The sequence below is a fragment of the Aedes aegypti genome, chromosome 2, assembly GCF_002204515.2.
Source record: "Aedes aegypti strain LVP_AGWG chromosome 2, AaegL5.0 Primary Assembly, whole genome shotgun sequence".
NCBI classification, from domain to species: domain Eukaryota; kingdom Metazoa; phylum Arthropoda; class Insecta; order Diptera; family Culicidae; genus Aedes; species Aedes aegypti.
In genome coordinates this window covers 96,342,568-96,360,713 of record NC_035108.1, presented here as the reverse complement: position 1 = coordinate 96,360,713, position 18,146 = coordinate 96,342,568, and the positions used below count along the sequence as shown (strand labels likewise).

The following is an 18,146-nucleotide window of genomic DNA, read 5'->3' as shown; positions in this document are numbered from 1 at the left end:
ACGGTGTTTAAATTTAGTTATTTTTAGGTCTACGTCACATTAATTCTAAAACTTTCTTAATTGCAGTTTCAAACTGTCACAGAGGACAACTAAAAAGTGGTACAGGAAATTATTTTCCACTGAAAATATTAAATTAAGATTGTACGCCGCCAACTTGTTACGGAGTAACAGTTGACAGGTTAACAATTTTTCGCTCTATTATGCAATAATGGCTGAAAAATCTCAGAAATCTCTTACCTATCGTAATGTTCTCAATGGCCTCGAAGGTTTACGCATGAGTTTAAAACGTTAATTCACATATTCAGAAAAATATATCAATTGTTTTCACTTACCCCATTTACCCACTTGCCCCGTGGTACCTTACGTCTCTATTGGAGTAAACCATAACGAAATGTACTCCGAAAAAATCTTTAGAAGAATTTTGAACATTCTGAGATAGTAATAGAAATACATAGATAAGGAGATCTTTCAGAAATATATAAAAAGTATATGTTAAGCAGTTCATAAACATTTATTGCAGGTAATTATGGAACGAGTTTTATTATGTGCCAATTCCTATTCATGATAAAATTCTAAAAACAAATCCTTTGTTATTTCTTGGAAGAATTTAAGAATACATTTTCCACGAATTCTTTAATACAATGAATAAAATAATTCATGAATAAATTACTAGAAAACCTCTTTCAAAAGCAGAACTATCCTTGAGAGATTTTCCAAGGACATGTTTTTGAACGAATACCTGTTGGGATTATCAGTGGTATTCTATTAGAATTCTCCGGGGAATAAATTTTGTAATACAAAATTCATAGAAAAATCTCTAAACGAATTCTTTAGAAATTACTTGGAGAACTCACTGAAAAAAATCATAGAGAGCATTCTAAAGAAATTCTTGATGTTATCGAAGGATTTCTTTCCTAATAGAACCCTTGAAGGAAATTAAGTACCTCCGTGTGGGGTAACATTGGGCCTAGGGCGTGACTTTGCCCGCCTCTTTCGATGCATCTCATGGCTAGTAGGAACACCAGAAAACTAATCTATGAGCATCTATTGGCGATTTGTAGAGTAATCTTGAAGCTTGACGTATTGTTTTCATTATTCTGCCTTTAGACTGCTGAAAAAATATTGGCCCAATGTCACCCTTATGGACCAGTGTCACCCCGCACGACGGTAGTATATATGATGGTTCTTACATGAACACTCGGAGATTTCTGCAGAAATTTATACTAAATTGCTAGAGATATTTCGAGAAGTATGATTTTTAAATTTTTGAACGCATAGGGAGCCGGATCCTATTATTGGCACTTTTGATTCACTTCGCCAGTGTTTTTTTTTTAAAGCTACAAAGCTCACATTTAGCCACAATATGCATTGTACTAAAGCGCTTCTTATTGCAAAGTTTCAGACAATGCAGCCGAGGAAAACCCCCCAGGACAAAGTGAATCAAGGAAGTGCCCAAGTAGCTCTGCACCCTACCTGTACGATTTTTCAGAAAAAAAACAAACTAGAGCATTCCACAAATAATTTCTAGATGGTTCTTTTCTTCTTTCGGTGGAAGAATTCATGTAAAGTTGCTGGAATAATATATGTATTTCTGGACAGAAACTCCGGGGAAAATTGAAAGTATCATTGGCTGAAGAATTCAAAGCAGAATTCATTTTATATTCTGGGCAAATTACTTGCTGATTTCTAGATTCTTAACCAAAGGCACAGTAGAATTTATAGAAATAGTTAAAAAAAAACTGTTACAGAATCCAGAATAGAGTTCTTGGACATATTCTGGAGGAATATTTGAACCATTTTTTGGTGGAACTCGATGAGAATTTTCTGATTCTGATTTCTCAGAAGATTTATACATAAATATTAAGAGAGTTAACTAATGGATTTTCTGAGAGATCCCTGTCGGAATTATTTGAGCAATTTTAAGTTTCATACATGATTATCATGATTATGAGTCCATGGAGAAATTATTGTAGGAATCTCTGGAGGCACCCTCGGAATTATTCTAGTTGAAATCCGTGGATTAATTCCAGGAGAGACATTAAATTCTATGAGAAATCATTTGAAGAATATCTGTAGAAAATCCTATTTAAGCTCAGAATCAATTATTGTATATAATTTTGTAAGGAAGCAGAGAAGTAAAGCGGGTACGCCCATCTCATCTTCAAGTGGTCACCGCAAATACAAGGGATCATTCAAAAATGACGTCCATTGTTGGTGGTGGGGGGTCTAAAAAAGTGTGACAGTACGTGTATGAGGTATTGGAAAAAGCATGAGAGAGGGGAGGGGGTTTCTACAAATCCCAAAAAACGATCGTCCCCAACACTTCATTCTGGCACTTTAGAACGTCTATGTTGTAACTTGTTGCTTGTTAACACAAGAAATCTGCCTCGACCGAGGCAGAGAAAAATTGTCATGCCTCGTTGTAGAGCATATATTGATTAATAAAAGAGCTTAAGACACAAAATTGCTCAGATGAATATCTGTGCTGCAAATAAATCCACAACGTGAGTGTCCAAAGTAGCCCCCGTAACCAAAAGTAGCCACACATCTCCAAAATGACGTTAACACTTGAAGCCTTCTGATACCTGCATAATAAGGGATGATCGGATCTATTGAAACAACTCAGTTACACTTATGAATATTAATCTCTAGTTATTCAAATCTAGTCTAATAACCGAAGCGCCCGGCCACACCATTATCAGCGTCATTCGAATATTCCTCCCTTGACGTCTGGTTGCACACTAGCATATGTTGCATCTTCAGCGCTTTCGAAGGGAAAGCAATATCGCACTTACGACACTGTATCAGACGCTTTCGCGATCCTCTCAAATTTCCCAACAGCATTCCCGGGATAGGTTTCACACGAACATTGGTTTTCATGCCATGCTTGACCAGCATGTGGCGATTGTACTGCACATGGTTGCGCAAATCTTTGTTGCAGCACTGATAGTTGTCCTGGTAGCTGATGCACATATGGGCGGCCAATGCCTCCTGGGTAGGGTGTATCGTTAGGCATATACCACACTCCATAGGCTTGGGATTCTCATGGCGCTGCTTGTGGATATCCAACTTCTCCTGGCTATCGAACGTAACAACACAAATGTCGCATATAAATTGGCATTGAATCTGAGGAAAGGGAAAAGCGTTTAAGTATACCTACATTAACCAGAGTCGACAATTGTCACTTCACACTCCGCGCAGAATAAGCACAAGATATTAGAAGAAGATTCAAAATGTAAGTCGGCATATATAATGTCGAACTATTCAAAGGTTTTGTTTAGTAATGACGAAAAAATAAATCAGGCTTTATGCCGACACTTGTAGTGACGAACAATCCATAGTTTGTTTGAAAATGACATAAACGTAACGTTGCCAGGATGGACATGTGTTATCATCAAGCATGAAACTATTCTCGACTGCACACGAATATCTTTTCGCATTCGCACAACGCGAACCGGACACCTTTGATTTTGATTTTGTCACTCATCCCACAGTAGCATACAACGAAATCTAAAGACCACACACTACTCTCTATGATTCTCTATAGACGAGAAAACCTCAAAACTTCATGAACAAATATTGACCTATACTCGAGTACTTGCATTGCAATAACAAATTTTCCTGTTAGCTTCGTAGCTTACGGGTCAATTCGTGTTTTACTGAATAGATGTTCTAACCTGATGGACTCGTTCGATGTGATCTCGCAGGATGATTCTCTGGTCGAATGTTTTTTCACAGTATTCACAGGGGTAACGAACGCCCAAGTGCACGCGATTGAAATGATTTCGAAGCGTGTTCTTGGTGTTGAACCGCCCCGGACACTGTTCACACGCGTATTTCCGTTCGTTGCTGTGGCTCTCGATGTGACGTTTCAGATGGCCCGATCTGTGAACAAAAAAAAGAAAGATGGAAATGTCTCAACCCAAAGAGTGTGCAAGACTAACAGCAGGTCTCTTATCAAGGCAAGTCTCTAAAAAGTTTCTATTCCAAATGAAAGGACTTTAAGGTCTCTATCTTTAATTAAAATGGTCTCCAAAGTTAATATTTCTGTTTCACCCCAAATTGGGCTCTTCAAAGTGGGATTGTAGCTTACGTGCAGGGTTACGTCGAATCCTAATGGTGATTTCGGTGCATTTATATCTTGTGGTTCAATGTTCAAACAACAAGTGCACCGAATACGTCGAGATAATCCGATGCAAACGTGCACTTCTGTCACACTTTTTTTTGCACTCTACAACTTGTGTATTGCGCACTTTACCCCAAAGTGACTGTCCTTTGGGGTAAAGTGCGCAATACACTCGGTGAACACAGTGATGTGAAAATCTCAAATTCTCTACTCATGCTTGAGATTTTTCAGTCGTCGAACACGCAACTCAATAGGCAAAAAATCATGGATGAGTTGACTCGTCAGTTTGACTCATTGTTCTGTAACTTCACAGCTTTTTCGCACAAAGCAAAACAGCTTTACGTTCTGATAATTTTCCAACAGAGTTTGAGCGTGATTGAGTGGGAACTCTGGGATAACGATTTGTAAGCCGTATTTAAAATGGAAATTGCTCGAAACTTCTCGCAATCTAACGTGTCACCTTCCTAGTAGATGGGGAAGTGTTAATCCTTTCATCCACTCCTCCGATAGCTGTTATGTTTCCCAGTTTAAGCCTATCAGCCGGTGCAGACAAATGGTCAACCTCTCCAGGCCCATCTTTATGAGTTCGGATTAGATAACATCCTTACCAGCAGCGTTATTGTCCCTGAGCAGGTGAATGGCATCCTTAACCTCCCTTAAAGTTGGGGCTAGTTGGTTTCCATCGTCCGCAGTAATGGCAAAGGTATTTCTTCTGTTATCTCGACGTGCATTGCCTGCGATATCAGCGCCATTCAGGTGTTCGTCCAAGTGCTACCTCCAACTTGCGTTCACCTCACGTTCGTCCGTCAAGATGCTCCCATCCATATCCCTGCACATCTCGGCTCGCGGCACGAAGCCATTGCGGGATGCATTGAGCTTCGAAGTTGGAAAACGTCGTTCGTATTTCCAAATCATAAGAAAGGTGACAAACGTAGAGTGAGTAATTGCCGTGGTATTATTTCACTATGCGTCTGGTCAAAGGTATTTGAAATTATCATCAACGACTCCTTATTCAATAGCTGCAAACAGTACATCTCCAGTGATCAGCATGGTTTCTTCCCGAAAAGGTCCGTCGCTGCTAACCTCGTTGAGTTTTCTTCGCAATGCATACGAGCGATCGATGCTGGTAAACAGGTGGACGCAGTGTATCTGGACTTGAAGGCGGCGTTTGATCGTGTTGACCACGGAATCCTTCTACAAATACTTCGCAAATGTAGCGTATCCGATAGCTTCATTGATTGGTTTGAATCATATCTCACCAACCGATCGTTATGCGTAAAAATAGGCTCTAATGAGACGAGCTCATTTACAAATTTACAATCCGGAGTGTCACATGGCAGCAATCTTGGGCCTTTGTTGTTTTCGCTATTCATCAACGACGCATCTCTAGTGTTACCGTCCGGGACCACACTTTTCTACGCCGATGATACAAAAGTCTATATGATCGGCGACTCCTTGGATGACTGCCATCACCTTCAGAAATTGTTGAATTCTTTCAAAGCGTGGTGTTCACGTAAAAACATTGCAATGACGTTGAGCATTGAAAATGACAAGTTATATAGTTTAACCGAAAGCGGAACCCTATTCGTTTCTAATACACGCTATCTGGTGCAACGCTTGAACGAGTACAACTTGTCCGTGATTTGGGTGTTTGGTTGTTAGACGAATAATTCACGTTCAACTACCACTTCAATGGCATCGTTTCGAGAGCAAACAAACAGCTTGGTTTTGTTCTGAAGGTAACAGAAGGTTTCAGCGACCCGCTGTATCTGCCTTTTACTGATGCGCTCTAGTTCGTTCGATTCTGGAATTTGCTGCGATAGTGTGGTGTCCTTTCCACGCCAGCTGGATTATCCGAATTGAATCTGTTCAGTGAAAATTCCTGCGCCACGCCTTGGCGTGATCCTAGTAACCTGCCTCCTTACGAAGACCGCTGACGTTTATTGGGGATTGATACTTTGGAGAACAGGCGTTGTGTATCGCAAGCCACTTTTGTAGCCAAGTTGCTTCGAGGGGACATCCCGGTCAACCAGTCAGTGATTTTCGTAAGCGATCGATATAGATTCGTTTTGAATCGTTGGCGATCGTCATCGCTGGACAAAGATCTATAACGAAATTGTAACACTGGTTGATCGGGATCGATTCGCCATCCCTTCTGGCTGATGTTAGCATTTACGCTCCGGAGCGGAATCTGCGTAGACGGAATTTTGCCAGTCTCGGCAGTCGGAACACTCTGAAATTTATCATGTCTTTGATTTGACCATCACTATGGACCGATGCACGAGTTCACTAATTTGACGTTTGAGCGGTGCCGAATTCACTAGTTTCCATGGTGACATAAAAAACACGGCACCGCTAAAACGTCAAATAGTGAACCCGTGCATAGGTCCATGGACCGATGCACGAGTTCACTAATCTGACGTTTGAGCGGTGCCAAATTCACGCGTTGCCATGGGTACATAAATAACACGGCACCGCTCAAACGTCAAATAGTGAACTCGTGCATCGGTCCATGGCGACGCTTTGTAATCGATTTGCTGAATACTTTAGACATATGTAGTTAAGTGTGCATTTCGTGTAATGTTGACGTTTGTTGCTCGTTTTGTTTGCTATTAAGACAAATTTTAGGTCAGATGGATTAAATACGAATAAATAAATAAATAGAACTTCCGTGTTTCTTGAGAGCAGCACAGCTGTTCCATCTCCTCGCAGTCCGTGTCATCCAAGTAACGTTTTTTCTCCCGAGTCGGGTCTGCTGTTGCCATTTGCGTCTATAACGGTCCACGTTCTGCTTGGTCCTTTGCCAAAGCATGACCTTCCGCACTACATTATTCTATTCCAGAATCTGCCTACATTCCTCGTCGAAACAATTGTTCCTTCGACTCTGTCCCACGTACCCGACGTTGCTCTCAGCTGATTTTACTGTTTTCCAGCAGTCAAGAGGGGCTTCATCCAGCTCATCCTCTTTCGGTAATGCAGCCTCGAGGTTCTGCGCATATGCAGTTGCGACATCCGGTTGCATGGCAGTGAAAATGGCTTCCTCACATACAGTCGCCTCTCCACATCTCGATATCGAAGGGACCATCGAGATAGGGAGAGATCGAGACAAAGAACATTAATTTAATGAACACTAGATTGAAAATCACTCCGTTACTAGGAAAATAATAAACAAACAAACTTCATTTCGAGTTTCCGAATTGTTCTGAATTGCTTAAATCTGGTCTAGTAACCTTAGATAATGTTCATATCGACAGATGGAGAGAAAATTGGGAACAAACAATCAACAGGAACACATCGAGATATGGAGATATCGAGATAAGGAGGATATCGAGATATGGAGAGAGAAATCGTATGCAGAATGAAGAGACCGAAGCAATCATCGACATAGGGAGAGATATCGAGATTTAGAACATCGAGAAGTGGAGAGTCGACTGTATACAAACACATTTCTGGAAGTCTAAATTATTTCTCAAAATATGTCACTTACCTACACTAAGTTCACTCCCAAATTGCCAACGAGACATCAGAACACTATTACCTTACAATTTCCGTAGTTTTAATACTAGTAGCTGGTTCAAAAAATTCATGAACCGTGCTAATTTTCAACACGGACGTTTAACTTTGCTACTATTGTTTACACTTATCCGCCTGCGAACGAAGAACACTTTTCGCAGAATTTCACCACTTTCGCCGAACGTAGAACCTCCAACACAGTTTACTTTCACTACTTGTTAATTAAAGAACAATAACTGGTTGATTTCTGATGAAAAAAACATAAAATTTCACCAAACTGTGCTAAAAACAATCATTTGATCACAGCATTTTGCTTTTTTTATTTTTCTAATTTTACGCCGGCTGCTCGCTTGCATGGATGTCAGATACGTTGATGGTTACGTACGACATCAAGCAATCTTATTTAGTCGAAGGGGAAAAGACTCAAATTGGAGTAGCGATTACTGGCAACACCACTTATCAATTATAATTTCACTATTACCAACAAATAGGAGAATATTTTTTTGTGGACCACTACTTTTATACAGTTATTAGTGGATTCAAAAGAGTTTCACATGAGGCAAATGTATAGATCATTGGTGCTAACATGTGACGTAGTTGGAGGCGTAGCATTCCAAAACTAAACAAAATTCAGTTCTGAGCAAATACGTTTGTTTTCGAAATCGAAAAACCGCATAGTCACAAATGGTAGCAAATGGGTCCAAACGAAACCCTGAAAAATTTAAAAATTAATTTCATTGAAATCATTGTATCTCAAGATCCTGATAATTTAGAATCATCCCAAGTAACCACGAAGCTATATGAATACTTTATGTTTGCTCTATACTGCCCATAAAAGCATAACTGTCCCATATGGAAAAAGTAGACATTGAGAAAATGGCACTTAAAGATTGAAGTTTGCCTGTTCATACAAATATTCATAGTTTTCTATTTCATTTCTACATACCAATTTTATTTAACACAACCGCACAGACAACTCATTTTGCTTCTATTGATTATCGAAAAATATAAAATTGAACATAATTCACGTTTTGCAGTTGTTATTTAGGTTGAAAGTTCATATAGAGAGACTGTTATGCCTTTATTTTACAACAGGGGACTGCATCAACTTCATATTTTCCCACAATATTTTCAAACAAAGTGTGTTAATTTTTATATGGATGATAAAATATACATTAAAACATGGATGTTGCGACGAAATAATGTGTTGGGTCGAAAATCAATATGGGACAGTTATTTTTTTTTTTCTATCTTTATTAACGAGATTTTTAGCCCTGGGCTAATTCATCTCGTGAAATTCCGAAGGAAGTCGTCACTGAAATTTTAGTGACTATCTCGGGGATGGGATTCGATCCCAGGTCCTCGGCGTGAGAGGCGTGTGTTCTAACCACCACACCAGGTCCTTCCCCTGGGACAGTTATGCTTTTATGGGCAGTATAGTGTGCTATCAGATTTTGTTTTAAAGTGACATAATCTTTGAGAGCTTTATAAAGCATAATTAAAGTGGGAAAGGGCCCCACAATAATCAAATTAATGCAATACTTGGTAAAGCAGTTTCAATGCACAAGCCCTACTAAAGCATTTATGTTTGTATTTTTAGGGTTTTTTTTTTTTTTTCTTAAACTTTATTTGGAAGGCTCATGCGCCCGAGAGCATACGGAGCCGAATGTCTTTTTGTGTTTTAATTACAATAAAAATCTTATCTAAGATTAATAGAAATTAACTCATTTGGACTATTTTGTCCGAAGAAATACCGTTCCTCTTAACACAACTATCAACGCTTGATTGACAGCTGTTCAGAGATGCCTGGCTTGAACAGATTTTTTTTCTCTCGTTCGCCAGTCTGGCCGACCGCCGCCGCTTGTTCGATGTATCAATTCCATCCGATGATGTGCTATCGTCCCCGTTGTTGTCGTCGTTGGCGTTCTCGTTCTTTGCAGTGGTTGTTTTCTGCTGGTTATCGTCGCGTGTTGTAGGTACGGTTGTCAGTTCATTTTGCTTGGGTGATGATGAATTTGGTATGGTTTGATTGAGTGGAGTGAAGTGGTCAGGGTTGAGCAGGCATCCTTTCTCGCTGCTTGAAGGTACTGTTTGAGCTGTGGTTGATGTAGACGGCGTTTGATTTTTTGAGATCGATGTATTGCACTTCTGCCCGGGGTGAGCGGCTCTTTCGCACCACCTACATGACTTTTGCTGGCCGGGGTACGAGATTCCGGTTAGATGTCCCGAAATAGTCACGAATGATGGAATTTGCTGTTTAAGTTTCATATGCAACACACGGACTCCGTTGTAGATGCCTGGGAAGAAGTTCTTCCAGCGCTCTCTAGTGACGGATTTGACTTCACCGTATTGCGTTAGAAAATCGATCACAGTGGTATGTTTCATAGCCGGCGGTAGATCGAGAACGCGCACTGGCACAGCTTCGCTCTCTACATATACCGGGATTTTGAAACCTTTGTCCTCGTGGTAAATAACGTGCCTATTGTTGTGGTGCTTCTGATAGCGAGCAGCGGTCTCGCTATCTTTAACTTCTATGAAGACACAGTTTCGAATACTGTTCAGCTGTATGTTTTCCACTTCCGATAGTTGGAGTTGGATTTCCTTCTCCAGAAACTGATGTATCTTCGGTACATCCGGTCGCACTGGTAGGATGCCGAAATCGACCACCAAAGTATTCTTGCGCTCGATACTCATAGCGAAAAAACTCGAAAAGAAACCGATGAAACAGAACGCGTCCGATGTCTACGAGCGGTGGCTGTCAACTGTATTTTTAGGGTTCATGATGTATATTAGCTTAAAATTATGTATATTTAGGGCTTAAAAGTAAACAAAACAATAAATCCGTTGGCTTTCTCTACCATGTTAATAATTTTTTTTTGTTCGAATCAGGATTCGAACCCACAACTAGGATGATGGTGTGCTGGATGCCTGGCGCGTTGATGCCCTTTGCTAAAGCTGCTGATGTGATAAGGTAGGATAAAAGTTCCTAATAAACGAAGCCTGTGTGTGGTACTATTCGCTCAGTTATTACGAATAGAAAGAATTCTCTTCGGCGATTGAACAACAGTGATTTCCTTTCCTCGCCAAATGAAACATCAATAGAGGAAACAATAGAACTTAACCCACAAAACAAAGCCCTAGTGCATTAAAAGATTTCAGGGGAGAGAAATTGATCGACATAAAAGAATAAAAGAGTCAAAGATAAAATACAACAATTCTGAATGAATACATATATTAATAGATCATGAAATGGGGGTTCGAGATGAAAGAAAGTCATTTCATTATAAAAATTGTTCTTCTTCCATATCCCACAAAACGTAATGAGCGAGTACAAACGTGCTCGATCGTCTTACGTATTTATTACAGATTCGAGTGCGTTTAATGAGGTTATGTAATCTTGTATGACTTGCATAACTTGTATATTAACTCTAAACGGTTAGCATAATGCTGAATTAAAATAATGCTACAGAGCATTCACAATGTTAATCAAATTGATCATTGCTTGACAGTTATTGAATAAATGCATGATAACATTATTAATACAAAACATGTTGACTTTCGATCAAATTAAGGCAATGATATAATGCTTGTGATTACTTAGGATGATTTTTTCTACAAGTTTGTCCAGATTGAAAATTGCTTTAAATTGAACATTTTGGAATCCAAGATGGCGGTCTGGAAAACAAGATGGCGACTTCCGATCCTTAAAAATTATTGTATCTCAAGATCCTGAACATGTAGAAGCATGATTTTTTCTACAAGTTTGTCCAGGTTGAAAATTGATTTTAATTGAACATTCTGGAATCCAATATGGCGGCCTAGAAAACAATATGGCGATTTCTGGTTCATGAAAATCATTGTATCTCAGGTTGAAAACTGCTTTCAATTGAACATTTTGGAATCCAAGATGGCGGTCTGGAAAACAAGATGGTGACTTCCTATCTATGAAAATCATTGTATGTCAAGATCCTGATCATTTAGAAGCATGATTTTTTTCTACAAGTTTGTCCAGGTTGAAAATTGCTGTCTATTGAACATTTTGAACTTATGTCGAATAAAATTATTAACAATTTTAGACAAAAATCATTGCAATGTTCTATTGCCACGATAAACACGTTATACAGGTCGGACTCGATTATCCGGAGTATCGATTTTTTTTCACTCCGGATAATCGAATCACTAAAAGAAAAATTAAAATCAACGATAAAAGAACTTGAATATTATCTTTTATCGTTGTTTGATTTATGTGATGCAGTGGCGTAGCCAGAAATTATTTCTAGGAACGTTAGGGGGCTTGAGAAGAAAAAAATTGTTTTGACCGGCATACACAAAAAACCCTTTTTAAGCCCCCTTTTTCTTACCTACGTCCAAAACTGCAAAACCATTCACATTGTATATTGCAATACGAAATTATCTTCAATTTATGCATAAAAATGAATATCAAAAATCAAATTCCAGATAATCGAGTCTAAAATGCCGGATAATCGAGTCCGACCTGTATATCTAGGTTAAATTAAACTAAGGTAATTGAAAGCGTTTTTTCTCTTATAAGCAGGTGGTATCGACCCACCTGTAAACAATCTGAACTGCTACGGCAAATTAAATGTAATATGTTGTTAAAAATATGTTAATTAAAAGCTTAATTTAGTTTTACCAAATCAGGATGATAGTGTTTTATAACACAGACCACTTAGATAAAAAATGAATGTAATGTTTGGAATGATACTAATAAAAATTTAAAAAAAAAATACTTCATGGATCATTTTGGTTAAAAAAGAGACTTTAGAGACTTTCCACTTAAAATAAAGACTTTTTTGAGACTTGCATTAGAATAGAAACCAACTCTCTAAAAAGAGACCTACTTTCAGCCCTGAATATGGCGTCATACTTACTTCCGGAACGTGGTACCACAGATTTCGCATTTCAGCACGGCATTATCGGAGGCATGGATTTGCAAGTGTGCAGTTAGATTGATTTTCGTGTAGGCTGCATATTCGCAATATTGACAGGAATACTTTCGTTTGTCTTCATGCCGTTCCATGTGCGACTTCAGTGAGGTTGCGCTCTTCAGCGATGCACCGCACATTTCGCACACAAACTGGTTCTCCGGATGCACCAAGCCATGGTTACGCATTTCATCATTGGTTTTGAACACCTCTCCACAAATGGAACACGGATAAATTCGCTTCTCACGCCGCTCGTGAACCTTCTTGTGGCGTTCAACGGCGACTCGGTATTTAGTTTTGAATTTGCACTTATCGCAAGACCACGGTTCCTCAAGATGCCTTCCTTCCGGATGAATCCTCGGACGACCAACCCGTTTGGTGGTGCTGTTTTGTGCTGCAGGGGTAGAACCAGTTGATCGAGGGGACTTAACTTTAGCTTTCTTTTTTACTAACGGTTCATCGTCACTGGACAATTCGCTCGATTTAGTTTTTGAATGAGATTTCTTGCGTGTTTTTTTACTGGGTTTTGTTTCGACTTCATCTTCTGGCTCATCGACGCATTCAAAATCGGGATCATCGAGATCATCGTGGACATCATCGTGCCCATCATCATCGTCCGGCTCGGAACCTTGCTCCATCTCCACTTTGACGAGAGCATCGCAGTTGACCGAGTTGTACGATTCAAACTCCAGCAGCAGATCTTCGACCTGTGGATCCGGTTTGCTGCAAATTGAAAGCTCCCTGAAAAGTGACTCCAGTTCGCGCTTGCTATCTTTGAAGAGGGCGGTGATTGGCTTAGCGTTGGATTGTTTCAGATCAACTAGAGCCTCCATGAACCGGAACGTGAGTGCCATCCTATTCCGGTAGACGGCAAACTCCGACAGGTAGTTGACACAAGGATCGCATATGGATTTCGGCAGAAGTTCAGCCTTATTCTGGAAGAAGGTAAGAATAGATGGAACAGATAATTGAAAGCGACTTTAATCCTTTGAAGCTTTTACATAATCAATTTATTTATTAGGCTCAGGTGTCATTTTAAGAGTTTTACAAATTAGGAGGTCTTTTTAATGTTTTACAAATTCATGAGTACTGCTTAACTTTCTATGTTAGTTGTGGGAAACCCGTCCATTCAAAATAAATCTTAACAAAAATCTACCCAAGAATACCTAAAGGACCTCGTTATTTATTTTTATCAATCAAAGATCTTGCTTTTAATTCATGAATAGTCTTATAGCAATTTTGTTTGAAATGATTGGAAGAATTCACTGTAAATTTACAAAAAAAAAAAAAACAAACGAGAACTAATCAAATTAGTAATCCAGTCCAGACAAAGCTTCATCATGAATCGGTAACATCGCAACACATTTCGCCATATTTTGACATCCATTAAGATTATTATTGCTGTTTGCATTTGAGGTGCAAATCTTCACCAAATGTGCTCCAAATGCGGAAAAAAAACAATCAAAGGACATCTAGCAACGATTATCTAAATCGCCGCCGACCTAACAAGAAAAATCTATCTATGACATCGCATTACTTGAGGAATATCTTACCGCATTTGGTGTTCCCGCATTTGATATTTGCATCTCAAACGCACACAGCAATATCAAGGAAGGCAAAGTGAAAGATTGGTTTTCTTTGCTAGGTTGGCGGTGATGTGGATCATAGTTGCTTAGTATCCTTTGGTTACTTTGTGTTACAGCGTTTGAAGCGCAGTTAGACTGGATTTGCACGTCAAATGCAAACAGCAATATATGATTTTCCTCATGAACTATACACTGAAATGATTTTTATTGTAGAAACTACTGAATCCATGGTAAAATTAAGAACTGCACCAACGATTTTCAACCGACTACATGTTGACAAAACATAGTCAACATCACTACACAAGAAAATTTCTTCTGTTGATTTATCTAGAGTTGTAGTATTTTTGACTAGAAACATTCTAGATTTGAGAAGTTTAGCATCATACTTTTGACCACACTGTGTTGTACGGTGGGTGTCACGGATTGAAATACAATGCTTTGTAGTGGATGCTACTATGGACATAGTCTAATTTACTGCACTGCTCAGTGATTTTCACCAGATTATAGTAAACTTAACAGATTTTTGTAGTCGGTTGAAAATCTTTGGTGCAGTTCTTAATTCTACCATGCATTCGGTAGATTATACAACAAAATTTGTTTGCGTGTACTGCCCATACTCGCATTCTATGGGATTCCTTTATGCGAGTATACGCAGTATATCTGTAGGATTTCTAAATAAGAGTTCTATGAAAAGCATTGTGGAAAACGGCTATATGTTTTTGCAATTAATCATACCTGACAATTTTTTGGAATGTATAGCTTTAGAGGGTAAAGTACAGTCAACTCTACCTAATTCGATATCGAAGGGACCATCGAGTTTCATTTATTTAGTTAACATCTAGACAGATAACACTGAATCAACAATTTCACGCCACAATACTCGGTTCGTGGCCGCATCTCTCCATCCTCGGTGCTGCCCCACGCTCGCCAAATCAATACGCACTTGATCCGCCCACCTAGCTCGCCTTGTTGTACCAACCGGATCCGAAGCGAACACCATCTTTGCAGGGTTGCTGTCCGGCATTCTTGCAACATGCCCTGCCCATCGTATTCAGCTTTGGCCACCTTCTGGATACTGGGTTCGCCGTAGAGTTGAGCGAGCTCGTGGTTCATCCTTCGCCGCCACCCACCGTTTTCCTGCACACCAAAGATTGTCCTAAGTACCCAACGTTCGAAGACTCCAAGTGCTTGCAGGTCCTCCTCGAGCATGGTCCACGATTCATGCCCGTAGAGCGTTTTGTACATTGTACATTTGGTGCGGGCGTGAATCTTTTTTGATCGCAGCTTCTTGTGGAGGCCATAGTATGCCCGACTTCCACTTATGATGCGCCTCCGTATTTCACGGCAAACTTTATTGTCAGCCGTCAGCAAGGATCCAAGGTAAACGAACTCGTCGACCACCTCGAACGTATCCCCGTCTATCGTAACACTGCTACCTAGGCGAGCCCTGTCGCGCTCGGTCCCACCAGCTAGCGTGTACTTTGTCTTGGTCGCATTCACCACCAGTCCAACATTTGCTGCCTCGCGTTTCAGGCGAGTGTACAGGTCTGCCACCTTTTCAAATGTTCGGCCGACGATGTCCATATCATCCGCGAAGCAAACAAATTGACTGGATCTCTTGAAAAGCGTACCCCGGGTGTTAAGTCCGGCTCTCCGCATAACACCTTCTAGATCAATATTGAACAACAGGCACGAAAGTCCATCACCTTGTCGTAGTCCCCGGTGGGATCCAAACGAAGTGGAGTGTTCGCCTGAAACCTTCACACAATTTTGCGCACCTTCCATCGTCGCTCTTATCAGTCTCGTGAGCTTCCCGGGAAAGCTGTTCTCGTCCATGATTTTCCATAGCTCTACGCGGTCGATACTGTCGTATGCCGCCTTGAAATCGATGAAATGGTGATGCTTTGGGACCTGGTATTCATATTTTTGGAGGATTTACCGCATAGTAAAGATCTGGTCCGTTGTCGATCGGCCGTCACCGAAGCCGGCTTGATAACTCCTTTCACTCTTCCGGTAGCTGTTCTGTCTCCCAGATTGTGCCTATCAGCCGGTGCAGACAAAGCTTCTCCGGATCCATCTCTATGAGTTCAGCTCCGATACCATCCTTACCAGCAGCTTTATTGTTCTTGAGCAGGTGAATGGCATCCTTAACCTCCCTCAAAGTGGGGGCTGGTTGGTTTCCATCGCCCGCATACTGACTAAGGCATTTGCTCCGTTGTCCCGTCCGTCATTGCCTGTGCTCTCAGCGCCATTCAGATATTCGTCGAAGTGCTGCTTCCACCTTTCGATCACCTCACGCTCGTCCGTCAAAATGCTCCCATCCTTATCCTTGCACATCTCGGCTCGCGGCACGGAGCCGTTGCAGGATGCGTTGAGCTTCTGATAGAACTTACGCGTTTCTTGAGACCAGCACAGCTGTTTCATCTCCTCGCACTCCGTCTGCTCCAGGCGGCGTTTTTTCTCCCGAAAGAGGCGGGTCTGCTGTTGCCGTTTCCGTCTATAGCGTTCCACGTTCTGCCGGGTCCCTTGCTGCAGCATGACCGCCCGCGCTGCATTCTTCTCGTCCAAAACCTCCTGGCACTCCTCGTCGAACCAATCGTTCCGTCGACTCCGTTGCCGAACCCGACGTTGCTCTCAGCTGCATCGTTGATGACTGCTTTTAATCAACGGACCATCGAGTTATAGAACACAAAACCAGTGCAAATACGATCCAAAGAATCATTAAGATAGTCATAAAAACCAATTTTGAGTTTTTTTTTCTCAAATTTCATAACACTGAAAATGGCTATTATCGACAACCACCCACTCCATCGTAACACTTTTTGTATGACTATCTTGCAAATTTTGTATGAGTCATAACATTTTGAGGATACCCACCCACCCCCTTCAGCGTTATGAAATTTGTGAACAAACCCTTTTACTATGGTTCTCTAGCTCGATATCGAGATACGAAATATCGAGTAAGGGAGAGTTGACTGTAATAATGTAAAACATAAATGGTTACCAATTTAACCAAAATAAGAATGTTTAAGTATTCTTTGATCGTGCTCATCTTGCCCCGCCTACCCCAAACGCATAGACTACTGTGTGACGATATGCCGACTTACCTCCGCGGTGCGGAATGTAACTTCCTCCAGGAATGCTACGATCTTCATCGGGATTGCCTCGAAATTATCATGTATTGAGTGGGATTTTTTGGAATCCGCCTTCATGCACAGGCGGCACACGTCTGGAAACTGTTCCAGATTGAACAACGTCATGATTTAACACAATTATCTTCCGTTGAAATACTGAAAAAAGTAATAATTTTGATTCGAATGATTTTTGCAGCAACTAACCAAGAAGACTGTTTATACACAATTAATGGCTGCGTGCTTACGCCGTAAGACGCGTAGGACAGGCACAAGGTACCTGAAGATAGAAAAGGTAATAGATTCCCAAAAATTGGATCATCAACAAATCTCGCATAACTTCTGAACTCGCCCTAAAAGCCATTGGTAACCATGTGTGTAGCTCGTTGTTTCTGAGCATTTGAATGGATTTTCATGTTATTTAACAACGCTATGGCAAAGAAAGGATCATTATCTACCTGCCCGTGATGTTGGTTAGGATGCTTATTCTTTCTTGTGCTCAGAAACAATGAGCTACACACGTGGCTACCAATGGCTTTTAGGGCGTTATCTCAGAGTATGCGAGAAATAAACAAGAGGGCCTCAAGATGTTAACTCGTACAAAATTCGAAAAATATGCATACAAAATGTGTTACAAGGTGGTGGGTGTGTACCATTTTTGGCATTATGAAATATGTGAATAAGCTTACATTAAATTAAATCACGTCTCGCATACTCTGAGATAACTCCCTAAAAGCCATTGGTAGCAGCGTGTGTAGCTCATTGTTTCTGAGCACAAGAAAGAATAAGCATCCAAACCAACATCACGGGCAGGTAGATAATGATCCTTTCTTTGCCATAGCGT

General features: G+C 40.5%; 1 protein-coding gene across 2 annotated transcripts in view; it reads right to left on the bottom strand.

Moving 5' to 3' along the window:
* Nucleotides 1-2,626: 2,626 nt before the first annotated feature.
* Nucleotides 2,627-18,146, bottom strand: part of LOC5575894 (zinc finger protein 836) — a 38,529-nt gene continuing 23,009 nt past the window's right edge. Inside the window, exons 1-4 of one of the 2 annotated variants that reach the window (XM_001655848.2) lie at nt 17,279-17,533; nt 12,532-13,520; nt 3,678-3,885; nt 2,627-3,126 (exon numbers count right to left, since the gene is read on the bottom strand). In XM_001655848.2, coding sequence (XP_001655898.2) covers nt 2,668-3,126; nt 3,678-3,885; nt 12,532-13,520; nt 17,279-17,431 — 1,809 coding nt within the window. In that variant the 5' untranslated portion in view covers nt 17,432-17,533 and the 3' untranslated portion in view covers nt 2,627-2,667. Of the gene's footprint in view, nt 3,127-3,677; nt 3,886-12,531; nt 13,521-17,278; nt 17,534-18,146 lie in introns of those variants that run through there. The other variant, XM_021841605.1, reaches the window with a different exon arrangement.